The following is a 23,545-nucleotide window of genomic DNA, read 5'->3' as shown; positions in this document are numbered from 1 at the left end:
TAAAATTCTGTTTTCGTTTAATTAGCTTTTTTCCCCCTCAAAATTTAGCATACAACAACTGCCACTGAACCTAAGCAACTTTAAGCTCATGCAAATGTAACCTTATATTTAGTCTTGCAATGATTGAAAAAAATAAGGTGTTAAGAGACGATTAAATTAAATTAAGAGAAATGATTATGGAATCTAGACATCAGCATAACCACACCAAAAGCTTTAAATTGTGTTCTTTATTTCCACAGTGCAAAAATGATATATTCATTATCACAATCTAACCACCTTACTTCATTTCAATTCAGTAAAACTTGCTTTTAAGCATCTATTTAGGCATTCTTAATGCATTTTTATGCAAGTCATTGTGTGTCTGTAAGCGTGCGTGAACTGAAAAGTTAGAGGAATTGTATCCTATTTCACCCTCCATTCTGTCCCAGAGGGAGTGTCCTCCACTGTTCACAAAACAAAGTACTCCTGCGCACGTGGTGGAAAAATTAGTTTAACCCATTCACCCCTGAGATTTCCATACAGTCTGTGTTCATTGAGCTCCGATAGGATCTAAATACTTCTTTTGAGAAGTACACAAAAACCATGCACTAAGGTCAGAGTGACCTTTTTGTATATGTGCATGTTTATGTGTGCGTATGCTGGATAGAGCGACTTGCTTTGTGCATGATCAGTCGACCACATCCCTCTCAATAGTCAGGAAAAAGGGGTGTCTACCTTTCGACAGCTGATTTTTATCTAAGCGAGGGCATAGCAGTTGTCTATTTGGGACATGCAGCATGATTTATCTAAAAGTGTGTTTTAAGTGAATGCTTTTTGCCCTGATTTTCTTTTCCTGTATTAACTTAAAAACAAATGCCTAATTTGATAATCAAATGCAGGTCAGCACAGCACAGCGTGGTGGACTCACTAGTTCCATTGCTGGCCTTTTTTTAAGCCTTCCCTTCCTCCCTAACCTGACCATCACATGTTTGTGAAAAAATCATTTTGTTGCCTCCAACCCCCCTTTTTTTATACCCCCAACAAAATATAAAACACAACCTGGCCAAGCTTGTGGTGGTGGTGGGGTTAAGAGAAATGGAGGGAAGGTTTGACGAAAACAACAGATCTCTGCTCGCTAATCCTTTTGTGTCGATGGTGTTAATCCATCCAAGCAAACCCCCCCCCCCCCCCCACCATCAACCTACCCACCAACTCGAACAGCTCACCCTCCCTTAACCCCTGATTCATGCACCATAGACCAGGCTTTCTCACCACTGAAACAACTGACAGCGCTACTGAAACCAATACTTATCCCCCAGACAGTCAAGCGGGGGTGCACAACAGTCACAGTAGCAGCACCCCCCACCTCCACCCACCAACAAACATGCAACTCGGGCTCAACTCTGTCCTTGTTTTCATCCCGTTCATCTTTTGTGGCCACTGGGAACAAGTCTCTGCACTGCATTGCTTGTTTTGTTCTTCTATGCAAAACATATTTTAAATTTGCATCAGCAGGTCAATGTGTGTGCGCATTAGAAAGGGAAAAGTATTGTTGTTTTCTCTCTTTTTTTTGTTTCTTGCCTGCGTGCATTTATTACTCTTTGTTTTGACTACTGTACATGTAATGAATGAACTTGAAAGCAACACAGCAACACCGCAAGTGGTTTTTTTTTATATGTGTGTGTGTATGTCCTGGTGTTGTTTACGAGCTGTGAGAGAGAGAGGGAGGGAGGAAGGGGGTAGCAGGGAGGGGAATCGCATCGGTTGCCAGGGGGAGAGGAGGTTGTGTCTAATGAGGTCACACCCTGGCAACCTGGTGACTCCTCCCACTCAGGCCCCCCCTCCATCCCTCCTCCCTTCTTTCCACTTGGCCCCCTTTGAATGTGCCCACCCACTCAACCCTCCACCCCCCGCCTTCGCCCCCTGACAGAGAGAGCTCTCCGTGGTGCTGAAAGCAGAAAAACACGATTCAGTTACAGCCCAGTTGCTAAGGGAAGGCAGGCGAGGCACACAGGACGAGAGCATAAAAATGACTAACTGCAAAAAGAGGCTGGGGTATGAGTGCTTTTGAAGATGAGTTGAAAAGCACACAAGAGAAATAAAAGAAGAGGGACAGAGGATGACGCTCTAGTGGAAGGTGGCTACAGTAGGCAGTGGGCGTGTTCTTCTTGTTGTGATCTATAGTTGGGAAGCCCAGTGTCATCTGCTTAAGCACAGTGTGAGCGTGCAGACCTATCTGTCTAAGCGGGACGGAGGGAGCAGGCAGGGAATGCCTTACCTGGAAATGCACATCACTTTGCTCTACCTCGGTCTGAACCTTGAGGGCACTGTGGATAAGGATTCCTTTTACCCGGGCAGCACTTTGACATGTTAAAGCAGAAGGAAAGACATTCTGGAAATTAGAAAGACTTTGAGTGCCTGGTCTGTAACTGCAAGTGGGAGCTTCATGTCAGAGCGTGTGAGTGTGTTAGTGTGCATTTGCGAGATGTATGCGGGTGCGGTCAGCTGCTATGCTGCATCTTCCTTCCATCTTTAGCATGTGCAGATGTTTGAAGAAGTGAAGCTGACATCTGGCTTGAACTGTGGAAATATCTGGATTGGAGCGGACGCGTCTCCCTTTTTTGCCCAGGGAAGGGAGCACTGGGCCAGGTACCCAATGGCCCGGCTCCCTTCTGGCACCAGCCTTATCCTGGGTCACAGGCAGTCTTTCTAGCTGGCCAATCAGTTGGACCATACAATGGATGGAAGTCTATGTGGCTTTAAGTGGAATAGTGCACTGGTGCTGCAGCATAGCTCAGAGTTCATTAGTGTACAGTGGACTTGTCAGGGGAAGACAGACCTCACATTGGTCCACAAACCAGTAAGGACACAACCCTATTGTAAGTATGCATCAGAACTTTTTTTTTATTCACAGCACTGACCTACAAACCCACAAAGCACTGACAAAAAATGCCTGCTTGTCTAATGCTACTGTGCACCCTTCTCAAGTGCCTATAAAAATAAATCAAGTGTAAAGACATGCCAAGTGTTGCATCAAGTAAACATTAGCTTTAACTTGGTCCTAGAATGATTGTGTGTGTCTGTGTGTGTGCGTGTGTGTATATGCATACGCAAGTACCCATGCATGTTGTCACCAGATTCTTGCCCTTGCAATCTTTCTTGACAGTGTGTCTCTAGAATATCCATGCTGGCCTTCTCCTGTGACATGGTTGCTTAGAAACAGAAATGGTGTGCCACTATCATTTAAAGCAAAGTGCACCTCTGTGTTCCAACTGTTGCACCCAATGTCAACTAGGGCAAATGGAGGTATAAGGGGCAAGACAGAAAAGAGAGAGAATGCATCATGTCACTGAGCAAGGCACTGAGCAAAACAAGCTTTGCTTAAAAAAAAGAGAATGAAAATGTTCACTGAACTGACAGGTTTTATGGAGATGAAAAATTAATAATAGCTTTTTGTATCATTGAGTTGAGGGAGGACAATCCAGTGAGAAAGGTTTGGTTGGTAAAAACACTGTGATAAACAAGTTGATTCCAGTGCAGAGTGCTGCTGCAGGCTTACAGGGATTAGGCAGGCAGGCTTAATTCAGCTCAAACACTGTTTGAACTGTGCCTTCCCATTGCCGTACCTCTAACTGGTGTGCTTCGTTTTCCCTCAGAAACTGTGATTTGAAAAAAAATTGGTATTTGTGCAGCTGTAGGTGTTACACTGTGCCTGTGCATTAGTGATAAAACCTGATTATCAGGAGAAAACATCTCTGCACCACTTGACACCAGGCATCCTTGCCCTAGTTTGAACTTTGCTCTTGAGATCCTGTGTTTTGGCTCTTATCAGTCCTCTCATCTTGCCTGTAAAAGCCTATGCAAAACAGTTTTGAGATGCATCATGGATGCTGAGGGATGGCCAGACAATGGCTAGCCTCTGAGTTGGCCATGCAATCTCCATTTGGCTGCCCTCCAAGACCCCCCTTGCTCCCCTTGCCTCTCTACACACACACACATGCACATGCAAACATATATCGAGATATCACAAGCTCCCTCCCCCTCCCCACGCGAGCTCACACTCAGTGCTTGTCTCACACGTAAACAAGCATGAGTCTTAGGTTGATCTGAAAACACTGACCTACATAAAAGCATGCTCTGTCTTCTCCTCTTCCACCACTGCCCTCTCGAAATTCACATTTGGCCGTTGCACATTGTATGTACTGCGTTACATGCGGTTGCACTTGTTTTCAGCCAAGTGAACATACATGCAGACTGAATCGCATCATTATCTGCTTCGTTCTGTGCCTCGACTTTAAGTGGCTGCAAACGATTGCTTTTATAAACTAATTACCGTCTAGGAGTGAATCACTGAGTAACTGCACAAGTGTCGACATTTCACAGAGAAGGCTTCTTCTCACTTTTTTCATTAAGAACATTAATGTTATCACCGACTCAAAAGGCAGGACTCGAGAAGAGAGTATTTGAGGATTTAAGAGACAAGATTGATGATATTTATAAATGTAAAAGCATGCTTCATAGTTTTGTTTCATTTGTGCTGATCTGATTGCTTCCAGGAGTTTTATGCTTTCCGAGTCCAGGCTATATTATGACTGCAGAAGATGAAAGCCCTTTTTCAGTCTCATTCACACACTCGCTTGGTTAAAGCCAGTAATTTCAGCCAGAAAATGTGCAAACACAACTGAGAAAATTAGCAGCCGCTACTGTTCCACACTGAAGCAGAAGGTTATGAGTAATTGTTGCTAAATAGTGAGTTTTAGCTCTTTCCATGTGCACATGAGCTTTTGTATATGTTTGCATGTGCGTGTGTTTTTTTGTGTGTGCGTGTGTGCATCTGTGTGCAGAGTGAACGGTAGAAAAGGATGTTGCAAACCTCCAGGGAAAATACTCTTCTGGATCCAGACATGATGCAAGGCCCACCACCTACTCTACAGCAACATTCAGACATATTCAAAATCAACAGCAATGTCACATATACTCAACATGTGGCACTAACGTGTGGCCTGTGAAATCCAGCTTTTCTCATGACTGGCCCACTCTTGTATTTTGTGACCCTTCTCGAAGAATAATTATGACTGATATGTCTTATATGCCCCCCAGAATGCAGTGGAAATACTTGAAGAATGATGAGCTCCAAAGAGGAGGAAACTCTCAGCTTTTTCCAATATGTTGAAGAGAATGGCCTGAGAGCCTACAACGGCCTGGTAGCTCAGAACTTGGACCACGCCAGGAATGAGAGAAACAAGATATTCCTGAAGGAAAAAAACGAGAAGAAGAGAAAACAGGAGGAAGCCATAAGGAGGTAGGATGAAAAAAAGTGCTTGCAAATATGAAAACCTCAATAGTATGTTTTGAATACATTTAAAGCAGGGAATATGGGAAAAGAGAGGGGGGGGGGGGGGGTGACATGCAACAAATGGTCCAGCCAGCTGGATATTGAAACAGGGGACTTGATGCTCAAGGGCATTTGGACCCGTGTGGTATGAGCCCAAACCACTTTGCCTTTGGGTATCCCGTGCTTAAGGATGAGGAAATTGGGACAAGTAGCCAGAGGGTTTGTTAATTTGCTATGTTATGGAGTTTACAAGTGTGGATCAGTGCACTCTGTGATCTATGGAGGATAATTAATTTTTCACTTTTAGACTTATTTGGGACTTGTCCTTGTATGGAGGTCATCACTGCTCTATTTTTGAGATGGCAAGCTTTTACAATTAAGAAGGAATGAGGTGGGCCAGGACAGTAAAACACCCAGGAAGTTAGGAAGTGAGGGTGGGAATTAGGCTGATGATGTAAGTGTTTCGAAACACCTTTATTTAAAAACCATCTGGAAACATGGAAATGTGTGTGTCTGGGTGTGTGTGAGAGGAGGGTTCTAACCAGCTTTATGAACACTCGCATGTCTGACTGCACTGTTTTTTAGAGCAGTGCCACTGAGCATGGTGAAACTGTAACTTCACTAAATAAAAGGCACACGCTGTAAACATGTGCCTAGCGCGTGGAAAAATCCTGCTTGCTGGGTGTTAGAGAACCACTGGGTGTTAGATTATCAGGAGATGATACCAGGGTATTTGGAGGGATTTTGAAAGTTGTTGGTGACAACATGGACATTTGCAATCCACAAAAACAGAGAGCAGATCTTTACAATCATGGCATAAAAAGAAACTATATCCATCAGGCATCATACTGAGTAATATGATTTTTTATTAGGTCTTAGAATGATGTCTAATCTATTAATTTAATCTAAAATTTGTCGTAATATAGGACGGAAAGAAGCATGAGTGTACACTGGGTACTTGTAATTTATGCTTTCCAGTGTTCTCAAACATTCTAAAAATAATTTTACTTGCTTTAAGTCTTTCTGGCTCAAAGTATTTTAGCAGCTGATGGCAATTTTAGCAGCTCATCAAATAATTAAGGTGCTTTTGGGGAGTTGAGCATTTATATCTGACCAGATGTGGCTTTTTAACCTATTTATCCAGGAACACTTTGATCCCTGTCATGCTTCTCTCAATGGTCCATGCATCTCCAAAGAGCTCTGTCTCTTTTTTTGGCTCCCAGTATGACTGGATATGCAAATGGCACGTCACTTGCATGATCAAAGCTCAACTTTACACTGCTGGCATTAGAAAAACAAAGTGGCATTTTTAGAGAAAATTCAGAAATCTTTCTTTGCCTCTATTTTTAACTTACCAGCAAGATCTCAATGTCCTCATTGTTATGCAGTCCTGTACTGTAACTTTGGTGAATGGGACAGGGTGACACCTGAGGAAAGTGTCATCTGCTGTTCACTTTCTTTTAGGTGTTGCCAAACCTAAAACATTAATTCACAGTCACTGGAGAAAGAGACAAAAAAATAGTTGGATTTTTTATGAGACCTATAAGTAGGTCAATGAGACGACCCATTTTTTTACAGTAAGTGAAAGACTATGAGAGTGTAAGAATTTGTGTGTGCATCCTGCGTACTATGTGCGTGCATGGGCATGAACAACTGGAAAAGGGAATATATTATTATTTATATTATTATTATTTACGAGAAAGGGTTGGAAAGAGCAAACTGACAGTGTGATCGTGTAAAGGAAAAAAGAGCTTGTTAGAACAAGTGTGTTTTAGAGTTAGGGGGAAAATGGGGGGAAAAATGTTAAAGAGAGATTAAGTGTGAGCTCAGTTGCAGGAGTTGGGTTCTGCCTGGTAACAGCTGGAGCAGCCATAGGCCAATCAAATCAGCACGTTTGGTTTGAGTGAGGCGGGCCTTCCTGCCTAGCACACTCTCACTCTGGTTTTCTTTTATTGTATTTCATCAGAGGGAAAAAAGTTATCCACACAGTCACAGACATACAAATCCATTTAAATCTCTAAGAGTCTTCAAAACGACCCTTATCCAACGTTCATGCACACACACGCACACACACAGATGCACACGCATTTACTTATGTTTGCATATGCATGCAAATTCCCAACGACTGCCCTGCCCTTTGTGCACACGTGCATGCAGACACAAACAGAAGTTTTTCCTTCCTTATTTCTCAGTATGTCATTTAGTAAGTGTTTGTTTTTTTGTTTTTGTTTTGTTTTGTTTTTTTTGGGGGGGGGGGTTGTTTGTTTGTTTGTTTTTTTGGGGGGGTGCCTTGTTTTGCCATCCCATGGTGTCACAGTGAGACAACCAGAGCTGCTCAAAAACAAATCAACCCCAACTGCGCCTGCTGCACCTGTGGTCTGTCCTCTAGCCAATCACTGGGCAAATATCCTATAAATAACCCAGGCACCAGTACTCCAGTCACACCCAGCCACCCCCACACTACCAACCAATGTATATAAAAGTGCACGTCACACCAGATGCATGCCCAAAACACCTGTGGCTGAATCTTGTTGATAAAGAATTTATAATTTCTTCATTGATGTTTTTTTTTCCATATATATATATATTATAGTTATTTACATAAACTTGTGATTTTTAACTTCTGGGTTTGTTCATTCTGTGCCTCTACATGTTTCTGCAGGTCCCTTTTTTAAACTTATATCAGCAGTATACTATTAAAACAAACCCTGCTGCGGTTATCATGTGCTTATGGTGTGCACGTGTGCTTTATTATTGTTGTGCAGTGGCAGCTGGTTTTGTGTCTGGTTTCTATGGGTACCCTGTTGCTAGGCAAAGTTAAGCCCCTGACCAATGAACCCAACCCACTGAGCACCTTCTGTTCAGCAGCTGGCCAGAGAGGGAGTCATAGTCAGCAAAGTAACAGGCTGAGAGGTCACCCCCACATACATCCATACCAACATGCATGGTTGACAATGTCACAGATGCAAATGTGAGATTTTTCAAATAGATGAATCTCTGAAATGAAGTTTAGTTCTGCTGTCTCTTTAATATGATGCTAAAACACAGTCAGAGCTTGAACTCATTTACTCACCCATTTACACTCAAGCACACACTTCCCTTCACGCCATTATTGCACAACACTCAGACATCATTAACACTCCATTCAGCCCAATCATCCGTTTAAAGGGATTGATTGTGTGTGCTTGTGTGAGGGTTATCAGTCATATCCAGGGTTAAACTCAAATCAATGCTTTGCCCTGAAAGAAGCCATCCTGTCAATGGCACTAACACATCTGTTATTGTTAACTTAGTGCTCTTGTCATTTTGACCACCTGCACACAATGAAATGCACATACCTACGTGCGCATACGATCAAATGAAAGACGTTTGATTGTAATGTGTTGGATTGTGGAATGTCTGTATTTCTGTGTCTTTATCTTTTTTATTCTTTGCATTCCACATTTATTCATTCTGATCTCTTAACCCTTCTCTTTGTCCTTCCTCTTTCGCTGTTTCAGATCGGGTGAGGAGATAGCAACTGAGGGCAAGCACTTGCGTATGGGCTTAAATACCATGCCAGACCCCCAGGAACGCATGCCCGTGCCCCACCTGCACCCTATCGCCTGTGGGCAGGGCTTCTCAGTACGCTCCCAGTCCCTTCACTCAGTCGGTGGTGGGAACACTGGGGGTGGAGGAGAGGAGGAAGTGGGAAGTCCAACTTCTAGGAAGCAGCCCCCGCCTAAGCCCAGGAGAGACCCAGCCACCAAGCTGAGCATGTCGTCTGAGGCAGTGGACCATAGTCCCATGTCCACCTGCCGCGGGGAGCGATGTGACGGTGAGTGGTGGTGGCACTTCACACAAGACTGATGCACTATATATAGCTGAACTGCAGGGACCTCTTCAACATTGCTTCTCTCACAATGACATGAAATTTAACTATTCAGTGTATGCTTTTCACTGACCTACCATAGGTGTAAACTGATATAAGATGAAGGGTGTAAATACAATATGGGATTGAACTGTGATTAAAGTATTATATATCATATATATCCATATTTTGGCTATGCTAAACAACATTGCAAACATGACAGCCTGAAGCACATGTATAATAATAAATGAATATTTAAAGACATCTGTGCTGCAATATGTTCTGATGGTCATGGTTTTCCATTTCGTGAGGGCTGACCTACTCTAGCATGCATTTAATAACATACCGCAAAATGAACAGGCCATATAAACTGAGAATACCATTATAATACCAAAGAAAAATTAAGAAGTTTGGGATAGGTTGTAGCTTTGTTTGAGTTTTCATTCTCACAGTCCTTTTTTTCTCTTGTTATCAAATTAGCAAATGGTAGTTTGCATATTTCTGCTTCCCAACAGATAAATCAGGTTGCATGTGGTTACTACCATGTAGAGACAGAGATGGAAGTAGTCACTTATAATGCATGTGATTGTGTGTGTATGATAAGATCTTTGGAGCACGTTGAGATTATTTATCCTTGTGCATGTAATCATCAGGTGTTGCTCTATATACAAACTCCATCTCTTGCTCAGCATAGTAGGTTTCAGCTCAGCAGAGTAATAATAGTGCTGCTTATAGAAGGTTATTGCCACATTGTTAGTAATTTAAGCTGTTTCCGTGCATCAACTGCTTTGACAGTTCTAACCTTGCTTAAAACTCCTCTTCAAATATGCCTTGTGTCAATGTAAGACCAGTTTAGAGTAATTTAACTGAACATTATTATCCCAAGACAATTTTTCTTGCAACAAATGCAAGCTGCACAGTACTGTCTCAGGGGGGGGGGGGCATCACAATACATGCATTTTGCAAAGTTAAACTGATAGAGTTTTCAGGTTGCATTAATAACAAAAAGATTTAGAGTTTGCAGGGAGCATTGACTCCATTCCAGTTTGGAAGCTTTGCTGCCAACGTGATGTTTAGGGAGTCACCCTGCCTGGCTCAGATTGGTGGGGATCACTATGTGCGCACAGATCTTCCTGGGCACCACGGCAACCATCTCACAGAAACAAGACCCCCTGCAGCCCAGCCAATCCCAGCATTACTGAGCAGCTTGGGCCAATGAGGTTCCAGAGATGCTGAAAACTAAGGCTTCTGAGCCAATCAAATTGAGAGTGTGGGGGTGTCCCTGGCTGAGGGGAGGGTTGCGTGCTCTGTAGCTGGCGCTTTAGTGGTAAGGGGAGGAGCTTGTCAGAGTAGAATTCATTCAGGAGGAGCGATTGACCTAGATTCGTTTTCCCCAGGAGGAGCGGGAGGGGGGGAGGGTGCTGCGGGTAAACACATCCGCTGCAAGGGGGAGGTGGGGTAGAGGGAGCAGTGGAGAGAGGAGAAGAGAAAGGAGAGCGATGTTTTGAAGGGGTGGATTCATCATCCATGCTGAAACAGATCTCAGCATTAACCATGGAAACCTGCTAGTGTAGTAATGTAATTTGCTGCTGTGGAAACGAGGAAGAGGAGCACCATTATGTGCCCATTACTGCCCGCACATATATACACATGCATGCCCACACAAAGACAGGAGAGGAGCATATGCAGGAATCTCAGTATCATAGTCCAAAGAAGCACATGCCAAAACACATTTGGGCTTAACCAAATCTTGTATTAGCACATTATTAGCAAGTGTTAATTAGGAGAGAACACCAGCCCAAAAGACCCAAGCATCCTCTGTTCAAATTAGTTTATATATATGATCGTGACTAAATGTATAGCATGCAAAAAGCAGAACAAAATTGGATGTTTTGTTTTAATTTGTAGTCTTTACTTTTGGTTCTCGCACTGGATAATAAACCTAACATTGAATTCATTTTTTTCTCAAATAATATTATAAACAAGAGACATTTTTATAAACGTGCAATACACTGTATCCAATTTTTTGCAAAAAAAAAAGGTAAAAAAAAAAAATAGAAAAACAAAACAAAAACAACCTAAACTATGAACTGTACATATCAGTCCTAATTCCTCTCTCTTAAGGTGTCGGCATCTTTAGTGTGTGTTTGTGCGCCTGTATGCATGGAGTAAGGGTGGTGAGTCATACAGTTACTGGAACTAGGAGTGTGTCTCGGCCATCTGCCACATGAATTATTTAAGGTATAAAATTTGCAGTTTTAAAAATTTTAGACATACTCCAGCTCTTAACCACATTCATCTCCCACTACCTGCCAGTGTGAGGGACACTTCTATCCAAACATCTCAGTATTTGACCTAGAAATAGACTCAGAGCAAGTTGGGAGCATAGAGCTATGGCTACTCTCTGTAAGCTACTGTAGTGGTACCGCAGTGTATTTTACAGTACTAGCTGTATAAATGCCTCTCCGCACCACATCTAAAGAGATTCGCATTGCAAAGCTACGTCACCACTATCAGAAAGAAGCTCAACAGTGTGTGTGACCCAGATAGTATACTCGCATGCTGCCATATATGTGACCTAGAAACATGTATATGCCTCAACTATTCCCACATATCTGACTCAAGATATTGCGCTGAGTAGCACATATAGACCTACAACTGACCCACATTAATAATTAATGACAAATAGATTATAAAAACTTGAATTTCACCCAATTCAGTAATCTATTATATATGACTCAATAATTATTTGACTCATACCTCAACAAATTAGATCTTAGACTTTTTTTCTCTCTCCTTTTGAGCAGTTCAGGGATGCAGTGAGGACTGCAGGAGGGTGCCACCACCCAAACCCAAGAGGAACCCCAACACACAACTGAGTGTTTCCTTTGATGAGTCCTACATTAAGAGCCATGGAGGCAGTGGGGTTTGCCCCTCCAAACCCCTCCACCATGTCACTTCCCCTAACGAATGCAACCCATCACCTCCTCAAAGTGATGACAGCCCTACGGATGACTGTGAAGACGAACCTGTCTATATAGAGATGGGTGGGATTGATGTTGGAATGCGAGAACCCTTGAAGAGTGAGGATGAGGAGCCAGATGAGTCTGTGTACGAGGAGATGAAGTACCCAGCTCTGGATGACATGGAGTACCGCACCGACCCTGTAGGATGTCGTTCTGCGTGCCCTACCCCGGCACCCTATGAACCTGAGCCTCTCAGCCGCTGCTCCACACCTCGAAACATTCCACTGTGTGACATTCCTGCACCCTTCCCCAATTTACTCACTCATCGACCTCCACTGTTGGTGTTCCCACCAGCGCCTGCCCAGTGCTCGCCTAACTCAGATGAGTCTCCCCTCACCCCTTTAGATGTAGCCAAATTGCCCATGCTGGAGAACCAGTCATACAGCAAATCTCCCACCTCTTCCACCGAGCCACCCTCCTCCGCACACATCCGTAGGGAGCTCACAGCCACCCCAACTCTCACTGTCTCTGGACGCTCCTCTGCGCCTCCTCTGCCCTGTACCCTTTATAAATCCTCATCATCATCTTCCTATCAGCGTAGCCACTCTGCTTGTCCGTCGCCAGTCAGCATGGGTCGCTGTCTCACCCCTCTCAGCCTCATGCGTACACCTCCCTTTGATGCTCCGATGCCATTCCCTGGGGGTCTGCCCCGAAGTGCTTCTGCTACACCGCATGGAAAAGGCTCGCCACCTCAAGATGGTGTCGGACGACTTCATGGGTCTATGCAAAATGTATCAACAGGCCGCTCAAGGACACCCACCAGCCCTCTGGATGAACTAACCAACCTGTTTACGACAGGCAGGAATATGCTAAAGAAAAATTCCAGTGGAAGAAAATCCAAGGAGCCAGGAGAAAGTAAGTCTTGTGATTATGAAATGTAGTTACAAAAAGATACTAATTCAAAGTATTGCAAACTTTCTGGTTTCCATATGAGTGTAGATAGTTTGCAAACCAAGGGCGTAGATTTGGATTTGGCATTGGTGGGGACGGATGATTCAACCACCGAACTCTGCCCTGTTTCTTTTTTTTCCTTTTCGTCTTTGCTTCTTGATTAAAAAAAAGGAGAAATATACTTGCCTACATATGTTATTCTACATGCTTTTAAACCATTTAAAATTACAATTCATAGTTTTATATGTGAATTGTATAATGTTAAATTACTATTAAGCAAATGACTAAAGTATTTTAGGCTTTAGTTTACTTCAGCCATATTCCATATAAATCAGGTATCATACAAAAATAAAAATAGCTTCAAATACAGTCATGACAATAAAAGAATATGACTTTAAGGACTTAACAACATTACTTCAGTTATAGTACACCAACATCTCTTATACATTAGCACTAAGGGAACACTGAATGACCTGGTGGGTTTTGTCCATAAAACTACTCATTTCAGATTACCACAAAGTAAAAGATCTCTCAGCAAAATGATGCAACATTTTAGGCACTATTGCCCCGATCAAATCAGTGAGCTGGGATGTTTTATTCTAAACATGAACTACTGTTACAGCAACACACATGCACTACTGGTGCCCCACACAATAACTCAATGTCCACTATGTGAAGCAGCCAAACACATGCCTTCTTCTCTCGTTAATCTATAGCACCAAATCATCAGTCAGTCACCTGTGACCTCGCCTCTTCACCTCTGTCCGAGCGACAACATGGCAGAGCTGCCTCTGTCACCTGATAAATAAAAGTGAGACATTCCAAATACATGCAGTCACACATGTGCTTCAAATACAGTAATGAACCATCAAGTCATGATCCAATTTCACCTTTGATCTTGTATCACCATTGCTCTGTGAGCTTTGTGTTGGTTCTTCTGTCACCTGACAAATAGGACATACATGACAATAAGAATAAAATGTGCAGCTGCTTCAGTGCTTCTGTCAATTTGTGCAGATCTTGACTCATCAGTGATGTTTGTAGGGTGAGTGCATTTTTAAAACAATTTGTGCAAACTGCACTACAAGGTGGAATATTTGCAAAATCATGACTATTCATGATATTTTGTCTCAAAAATTAACCCTATGAATATGTCAGTGCCATTAGGATGAAATTATTGTGTCACCAACATTTTAACGTTAGACATATAATTTTAACAGCCTCTGTAAACTAATATCCTGGCTTGCTCGAGGCTGCCGTTTTCTCTGACAGTTTCAATCAAAATTAGAAATGCTGCTCTGAGACTGAGAGAATGTGCTGCCTGTTGTGTAGTTAGTTTTGAAAACTCCCTGAAAAGCACAGCCAATCACATTGGCCATATTTGTCACATGAGGTAGGACTCCAGTAGAGAACGTAATTTAACTCTTTCTGCACCGCTGGGTGAATGAGACGTTGACAGATCGTTTTTTTTTTCTTACTATCGGGTTTGTTTTTCTTTACTCAAAGAGATCAAATTATTGGTGGGGACAATTCAATAATCGCTGGATATTGGTGGGGACACGTCCCTTCCGTCCATGCCAAATCTACATCCTTGTTGCAAACACATGCCCATTAAACAGCTTTTCCGCCCTGTCTACTGTACACACATTTGTTTCATGAGAATGACAGATTTAGTTAGAAAGCAGCACTAGAAAGTAGGATAACAAACTGAAGAGCAGAGGTAACACAGAAGTGTGTCACTGGGCAGTGTGCACTGTGTTAGTGTAAAGAGATTTAGCGACAGTAAACCTGGCAGCAAACATAAATAAACACTTTTTAATTCCTTAATCAGTCCACATTTAGGGTTAACAAGTTTGATCCTGCAAAATCACGAGTTTGTGCATTTAATGCATCGCTTTCACAGCATGATGTTTGCAGGGCACTTTGCAGTTTGCGTTTGTTTAATCTAGACCTGCCAAGCCAAGTCTGATACAGATCGTATGATTTAATCTGAGAGGATTAAAGACTAAAGCGGGCCGTAGGTCTCTCAAACCAACCCATGGCATTAGGCCATCAGGCAGCATTACTTTTAAATATGTAAACATCAACATTTAAATACAGATATTATGGCACACTCAGGAAGACGGTGCCAAAATATGTGCGGTCGGGTAGGAAAACAAACCCCTTGCTGCACAAATTGATTTACGAAAGAAGAAAGATATAAAAGCAGGATCTATTTCTGAGTCTGGTGCCAGCAGCATTATCAGTCAGTCACAAATTGGCCTTCTCATTCTCAAGCATATTGCAACCTTTATTTTTCTGCTTAGATTCATTTTGTAGAGGCGTGTCATACTTTACTGGAGTCAGTAACAAAGTCAGATGGAGTATGTAATCATATACAGTGAAGATGACATGCTGTTTAACCCTCAACTTCACATAACTCTCCTCATACCTGAGTTTCACAATCTGAAAGAATTTAACAACAATTTAACAGCTTAACAGTTTTCTTTAATGTAAATACCACTAAACACAGCATTTATGCGTACATCATAAATCATGAAAAAAAACAAAAAACTACAAAGAATCCACACATCCATCCTTACTCAGTGCTCTTAGCAACTACAACATAGCAACAGTGGAAGGAGGAGAAATCCCTGTTTCTTATTTGCAGATTCCCTCCCCGTGGGTAATGCAGCCAATCACAGCTCAGGGCACGTCAGACTACAATGCATGCTCCTGATAGAGATGTTATGCCTCTGAACTCTATTCTACACCTGATCACAGGATTTCAGATTCCCTTTTCTGTCCAATCATCACACACATATGTAAGCCAATCGGGCAGCAGGAGCAGCTGTGCAGATGGGGACGGTGGACGCTGAGAGAATTTATGATTTCTTGCCATTTTGACTGTAATGAGATATACATGTTCATGCATGTACCAAACTGGTATACATTTTTTGCTTTTTCCAGAGATTGTCATTATTAGCTGCTGAATAATGTGCTTTTAGTTAGAGACTGCATTTAGGTGCGAGGATTACCCTTTGATTTCTCATCAGTGAGATTTTTGGTTTAGTTGGTGCAAATGTCACATATGTTGTGTGTTGTGAACATGAAGGTTATGAAGGAATGGAGGATCATTTTGTTCTTTCCCTTTCTAAGGCAACAGGGGCAGCAACAGCTACCCTGACCCACTTACCAACTGGTTAATCACCACACTTGCTCTCTTTTACTCCCCCCCCCCAATACACACATCAGCATAAAACTACACATATGACGCATGCAGGCATGACAGGGGATGCTTCCACAATGTATTGTAGGTTACAGCTTGTACGGAAACCATCCAGAGACAGGCTCAGGCCAGTGATGCATATGTATATCTATCTATCGATCTATAGATCGATAGATAGATCAGAATCAGAATGGGGTTTATTGCCAAATGTTGAGCAGGTTTACAACATTAGGAAATTGCTGCGGTGCTTCAGTGCAAACATAGTGTCATAAATAGCACTTAAATAGACATGGAAAAAAATAAAAGTAGGGATAAGAATTAAAAGTGCTACGTGGGAAGATATGTGCATGAGATATACATGAGAATAAGAATTAAGAGTGCTACGTTCAGATAGATAGATAGATAGATAGATAGATAGATAGATAGATAGATAGATAGATAGATAGATAGATAGATAGATAGATAGATAGATAGATAGATAGATAGATAGATAGATAGATAGATAGATAGATATCTCCATACGGTGGTGGGATAACGTTTTTTAAATGTTTAAGATCATCAAAAAAAATGATAAAATGAAGTTTCTAAATGAAGTTATTTATTTTTAAGAGGTCAAAAACCTACATGGCCCTGCTTGAAAAAGTGATTTTCCCCTAAACCTACAATCAAGTATTTGTGATAGCTGGCAATGAGTCTTTTAAAGCGCTGCAGAGGAATTTTAGCCCACTCATTTTTCCAGAATTGTTATAATTCAGCCACACTGGAGGGTTTGGGAGCATGAACCACCTTTTTAGGGTCATGCCATAGCATCTCAATTGGATTCAGGTTTCAGGACTTTGACTAGGCCACTCCAAAGTTTTCATTTTGTTTTTCTTAAGCCATTCATAAGTGGACAGGCTATCTGCCAGATGTAATAAGATATACACCTTGCAAAAAGTTCAACTTTTGTTTTGTGGATCCACAGAGTATTTTCCCAAAAGACTTGGGGTTCATTAAGATGTTTTCTGGCAAAACTGAGAGCAGCCTTTATGTTCCTTTTGCTCAGCAGTTGCTTTTGTCATAGAACTCTGCCATGCAGGGCATTTTTACCCAGTCTCTTTCTTATGGTGGATTCATGAACACTGACCCTAAGTCAGTTACATTGTCTTTTATTTGTTCCTGAATTTCCTTGGACCGCAGCATGATGTCTGACTTTTGAGGATGTTTTGGTCTACTCCACTTTGTCAGGCAGGTTTTATGCAAGCGATTTCTTGATTGAGAACAGGCACAGTAGTAATCAGGCCTAGAGAAACTGGCTAGAGAAATTGAGCTCATCTTTCCAAAGATGTGATACACAACAGTTAATTTATCTTATAACAGGGAGGGGCAATCTTTTTTTATCAAGCAGGGGCATGTAGGTTTGGATTTTTCTCCCCTAAATAATAAACATCTTCATTTAAAAACTTTGCTTGTGTTATCTTTGTCTAATATTTAAATTTGTTTGGTGATCTGAAACGTTTAAGTGTGACAAATGTTAAAATAATAGGAAATCAGGAAGGTGGCAAACAATTTTCACACCACTGTATATGTATATGGCATTCAATCATTTTGTTTCAACTCCAGAGGTTTACAACTCCTACCACAGCTTCTTAAATGGGTAGTAAGGGACACCTAGTGGATAATTGTTTGCATTGCAGTAACAAGTCGGATTCTGATGATAATCACAGTTTGTCCCACTGTTTAATTATTTATTTATTTATTTTGTGTGTTTTTTTTATCCAGTTTATTTTGATAGGTACATCAAAAACTGAATGTCTATTGATTTGCCTAATTATGTGTTTTTTATTTTTACCCCCCCTTTCTTTGGCAGCTGAGTCCAAAAGTAAGTCTCACAGTGAGTCAAAGCGAGAAGGCAAGGAACGTCACAGTCACAGCAAGGAGTCCAAGCGTGAATCCAAGGAGCGTCACAGTAAAGAGTCTTCACATAGAAAAGACAGAGACAAAGACAGAGAAAAAGACAAAGAGAGAGGAAGCAGCAATGCAGAGCCTCTGCCCCACAGACGAAATAGTAAAGACCGTACTTGTAGCAATGTAGATGCACAGCTGGTTCGCAGGGATAGCAGGGACCAGGCCTGCAGCAATGCAGAGCCCATCCCTGTGAGGCGGGACTCCAAAGATAGGGGCAGCAGCTCCATAGAAACAATCCCTTTGATAAGAAAAGACTCCAAGGACAGAGGGATTAGCAATGGTGACCTATTACCAAGGAGAGACAGTAAAGATCGAAGTGGGGGACATGGAATGGAGTCTTTGCTGAGACAGGAGAGCAAAGACAGAGACAGACTGCTTGATCAGCCACCTGAGCTGTTGCCAAGGCAAGACAGCAAGGAAAGGGCAAGAAATCCTGTAGACTACAGACATGAAAGCAGAGAGAGACTGGATCAGCCACCTGAACTCTTACCCCGACAGGATAGCAAAGAGCGAGCCAGAAATGGTGTGGACTCAAAGCACGAAAGCAGAGATAGGCCCCCTGAGCTTCTTTCCCGACAAGAGAGCAAAGACAGGGTTAGAACCGGACCAGAATACAGGCATGATAGCAAAGACCATCGTCCCGATTTGTTACCCCAACAGGAGAGCAAAGAGAGAGAAAGGAATGACACGGAGCACAAATATGAAGGTAGAATAGATCAGCCACCAGAGATCCTTCCCCGACAAGAAGCATCCAGAAGCAGCAACAGCAGGGACAGAGTTGGTTCCAACTCCGAATCCAGGTATGAGGGGAGAGATCGAAGCTGCCACAATAGTGGAGATCTTCCTCCTCCTCCTTTATCCAGGCAGGACAGCAAAGATCTGAGCAGAACTGGCCTTGAAGTGAGGCGGGACAGCAAAGACAGAAGTTTGAATGGCTCAGAGCATCATCATTTTGACATCAAGAGCACCAAGAGCCCTTCATCAATGGAATACAGGTGTGATAATAAGGAGCGAGGATACAGATCAGATGGCACCCCCCGACGAGATAACAGAGCAAATTACAACACAGACCAGTCAAAAGCACAAGAGAGGAATGGCAGCACAATATCAGGACAGCATTCATCAACAACAACACCCACTCATCACGGAAGGTCATCAGGTAGCCCTCCGATGACCATGGGAACAGGAAATGGTGAGTGTTAGGACCTAAATTTTAAGGCGGCATTAGACAATGCATATAACTATTCAAATGGCATACTACTAAATGTGATTTTTTATTCCTTTGTAGATCTGAAAGCAGCATCTAAGTATGCCCGCTCACCGTCTAAACCTGCTAATCCTTCCCCAGTGGGAACTCCACAAAGGAGGGCAACAGAGACACATCAAAGTCAGGTATGCATATCTGGTTTGTTCTTTCTTTTGTTTTGTTTTGTCTTGTCTGTCTCTTTACCTGAAGTGTCAGTTTCTTATAGGTCCTGAAAACTTATTTCTTAGTCTGGTATGGAACAGTTTGGACTGTTTAAAGATATTTTGTTCTAGTTGGTCAAACTGGTGTGGGGATTCGAAATCTAACTCTTTTATCTCAACAATTTAAATTAACTGACTATTCAATTGATTGACTAGTTAACTATTTAACAAAACACTAATTAATAACACTGATTAATTAGGCATTTTTCATTAGTAATGTGAAAAATCTTCAGTTTATTAAAACATAGTGGTTACAACTGAAGATTTATTTAAAAAAAAAAAAAAAAGTAAATTGTTTGCAAAGACAGTGAAGAGAAATCCACAGCAGGTTTCAGAACTTTCAGAGAGATCTACATTGTGTTTAACTCTTCATCTTCTGCCAGATATATCAATTGTATTTTTTTAAAACTGATTTATTAAGTCATAGTGTAGGGTGAAGTTCATGAGTAAGGGTGCTCCTAGCACAGCAATTTGGTGAACATGATTTTTGTCAAAATCATTTTTCTATTTTTTTTTCTTTTATTACCTAAAGCCGGGAACACATAAATGGGTTTACCATTCTCTCCATTAAAAATGATCAGTACTGGTGAGACGCTGGGTTACACCAAATCAAATCAAAAACCACACCCATCCGCCCCTGAATTCATTTTTTGTGTTATATGATCACTTAGTCAATTGTGAATGACATCAAAAAGAAATTCTAGAAAGAGTTAATTTGTATTTATTTCACGTGGTATGTTAAATGTGTTGCTCAGATGCCCCAGATGCCATGGATATGTGGAGACACCACTATGCTAGAGCAAATCGAGAGGAAACGCACCCTATGCATGGAAATCCGTTCCAGACAGCATCCGCACTTGCAGAGATCTCTGGAGAGGCCTCCTCCTCCTCTGCCAGACAGGAATGAGGACAGGCACCAGGAACGAAGTCAGTGCAAGCAGGAAAATACATCTGTCCTTCCAAGCTGGGGAAAAAACGGCGGGACCAAGAAGATCCGTCCTCCTCCATACCCCACCCAGACAACGGTATTCTGGGATACCGCCATCTGACATTTACAAGGCATTTCGAACACATAACCCACAGTTAACCACTCCCTCTCCTCCCTAAAACATCACAGGCTTCAGGGCGGCCGCTGAGAGGACAAGAGGGATGATGCTCACTGATGTCAAAGGACAATGGTGGTTACCACAGCAATATTTCTGCTTGTTCAGGTTGTCATGTTTCTTATCATCACTGGTGATATTTGATATTTTTCTATTTCCTGTGACTGGACTCCTGTATTAGTAGAGTAGATATTTGATGATGAATAGATATTTTCTAAATGAGATGATGGGGATCAAAAGGAAACTTAAATTATGTATAGTAGATGTAGATGCAATCTAATATTTGTTTTTATGTTATTTTTGTTCAGGTTATTTTACATTTCAAAACATAATCTATCGATACTTGTACTGTAGTTGCATAATTTTCTTATGCCAAGCGCTTTTTTTTGTTTGTGCTTAAAAGCACTAAAATGAATGGACTATTTAATTCTGTCTATATATACTTTACATTTTCACTGTTGTATTGTAAGTTGAGGAGTTTACGTCGCCGTGCTTTAGATTCCAGGTCTGTCCATGCCTGGTCCAGGATGTTCTAGAATGTACAACAGCTGGTCCTAGAACAGAAACAGGATACTACTTGTGCTTCAGTTTGTATTTAACAGTGAGAAACTGTGTGGTCACTACGTCAAAGCCTTTTAAAGCTGTTTCGCAGGAAAGCCTGTTGGCATTTGTAGAGGACAGAGATAGTGTGTAATGTTTTTTGCTGTATTCTAAAATACACTATGAGGGCGGGGTGGGGAGGTAGCAAATTAGAACATACATTATAAACAGGATCATTTTCCAAGACCAGCCAAAGCCTGTAAAAGCGAGATATGGGTGTGGTTGCACTTTGGATGCTTGGTTATTTAAAATGGGATTAGTGGCAATAGCTGGCGAGTACCAGCATCTTTACATTGCCATGCACACTGCAAAGCACCGTGACAGTGTAAATACTTGACGCCAACGACCAGCCCGTACAATCAACACCTGAGCTTTTAGATTTCTTAATTTCACTGCAGATTATAATAGCCATATGCACTTGCTTAAGAAGTAACTTTCAAGTTTATGCTTATATATATTTTTTGAAATTGTAAGGAATAGTGAGTTGTGCCATGTAAGTTTTCATTTATTGGCTGAAAGGTAAAGCCTCAGGAGAATGGCTGGGTGTGTGACATACACTCATCTATATTTGGGTGTCTCTGACAATGTTTCCAATCCAATTCAATGGCTGGCAACCATTTTAGAGATCAAATTATCGAAGGACCTATCACATGACAACAGCTTTAAGCTGTCAAAAATGACGGGGAGGGGTTGCACAAGGGCCTGCAATTCTGTCAGGCTACAAAAAAATAAGTGAACTGCACTAACTCTCATCTTCCTTCACATTAAATCAGGCTGGTTGCATACACATTCATCTCCCCCTGCTCTCTCCCTCTACCTCAACCTCTTATTTGCATGAATTCAGTTGGTTCTCTTTTGCACATTAAAAGGCAATGTCAACATTGCCAAAATAGTATGGGTTTAACAACAGCCCCTAAAGTGCAAGTGCAGTAGCCCCTCTCTATGAGAATCAACGAATCAGAAACCTTTGTTGGTACCAGTATGCGTGTGAGGGAGAGAGCTGTGCGCGTGTGTGTGCGTGTGTGTGTGTTTATGAGTGTGTGTACCTGGCTACACTGTATGCAAGTTGCTAGTTTAAAAAAATGATTGTCTTAAGACATTCACTTTGCCCTCATGATGTTGGTGGGTGAAGGTTGGAAATGTAACAATGATGATGATGTACAATCTTTTTGTGTGTATAAACGTGCACTGTGAAAAGGTAGAGAGAGCACCGCACCGTCAGTCCTCTGTCTTATTGCACTGAGTGTTCTCTTGTTTTGCGTAATAAAAAATAAAAAAAAAAAAGGAATAAACATGTTTGAGGAATAAAGTACTGTATTCTGATTGTCACTTGGGTTCTGTTGAGAGAAATAAATAAATATGGACTTGAAACCTGCTATGGAAAATGTGCATCCTGTCAAAATGCTTCTTTTTCTTAAAATTGTATTTATTTATTTAGTTTTTTACATGACGTGTCAAATTAAAGTCTTATTTTAAAATGACAAAATGAAAAACAACTTAAACACAATAAAATAATAATAAACACAAGAAAAGGTCATTTCAGAGAGGATTACAGTGCTAGTCTGACAGATTATAGCACAATTATAGAACATAAGGAGCTTTTTTAGAACTATAAATGGTACCTAAGTGAAAATAATGTTAAATGTTGAGGTGTGCAAAACATTTATTTTAATACATTTTTATTATCAACGAACATAATCAAATTCATCTTTAACCCTGAGTGGTATGAGTAAGGTTTGGGTAATTGGGTAAAAAAAAAAATCATAATCTTAGGTAAAATGCCACAATGCTTATCCTTCTCTGTGGCAGACATTACACTGGCTGGTCCTGTGTCGCTGTTGGTCGCTTGCTTTGATGGTGCCAGGACTTGCGGTTATGAACTGCTCTGCTGGGCTTACAGTAGTCAGCCAATAACTATAGAGATTGGCAAAGTAGTGACAGGAACCCCGTGCCCCTTGGCACTCAATGAAGGGATGAGTTCGGAAATCCTTAAGGCAGCTACCAGTAGAAGCCAGTGACTGGCCACCACCATTATTTCCTGATCCTGTGTGCTAAAGACAGCAAGCCAGCAGGTACACAGTGAGGGGAGTTAACAGAAGTTTTCCTTTGAAACACTTTAACATTTTTTTAATGTACTTA

The 23,545-nt window shown here is 41.6% G+C and overlaps 2 protein-coding genes across 2 annotated transcripts in view; one reads left to right on the top strand and one right to left on the bottom strand.

Moving 5' to 3' along the window:
- Window positions 1-1,975: 1,975 nt before the first annotated feature.
- nyap2b (neuronal tyrosine-phosphorylated phosphoinositide-3-kinase adaptor 2b) lies at window positions 1,976-22,982 on the top strand. The gene is made up of 8 exons (XM_086271447.1): window positions 1,976-2,858; window positions 5,080-5,281; window positions 8,815-9,131; window positions 11,972-13,045; window positions 18,139-19,428; window positions 19,525-19,628; window positions 20,459-20,728; window positions 20,821-22,982. Exons 2-8 carry the CDS (start codon window positions 5,103-5,105, stop codon window positions 20,854-20,856), a joined length of 3,270 nt encoding a protein of 1,089 aa, XP_086127573.1. The 5' UTR covers window positions 1,976-2,858; window positions 5,080-5,102; the 3' UTR covers window positions 20,857-22,982.
- The window catches only part of LOC147308469 (uncharacterized), a 29,277-nt gene continuing 28,543 nt past the window's right edge, over window positions 22,812-23,545 (bottom strand). Inside the window, exon 47 of the mRNA XM_086271466.1 lies at window positions 22,812-23,457. Within this exon, the coding sequence (XP_086127592.1) occupies window positions 23,197-23,457 (261 nt within the window). The 3' untranslated portion in view covers window positions 22,812-23,196. The remainder of the gene's footprint in view (window positions 23,458-23,545) is intronic.

Source organism: Aulonocara sp. 'chitande type north' Nkhata Bay, linkage group LG18 (assembly GCF_057382095.1).
Source record: "Aulonocara sp. 'chitande type north' Nkhata Bay isolate Kocher_YH1m ecotype deep benthic linkage group LG18, A_spYH_male_GT1.1, whole genome shotgun sequence".
Classification (NCBI taxonomy): Eukaryota; Metazoa; Chordata; class Actinopteri; order Cichliformes; family Cichlidae; genus Aulonocara; species Aulonocara sp. 'chitande type north' Nkhata Bay.
The sequence above is the reverse complement of the archived record's forward strand: the minus strand, read 5'-3'. Positions and strand labels throughout refer to the sequence as shown.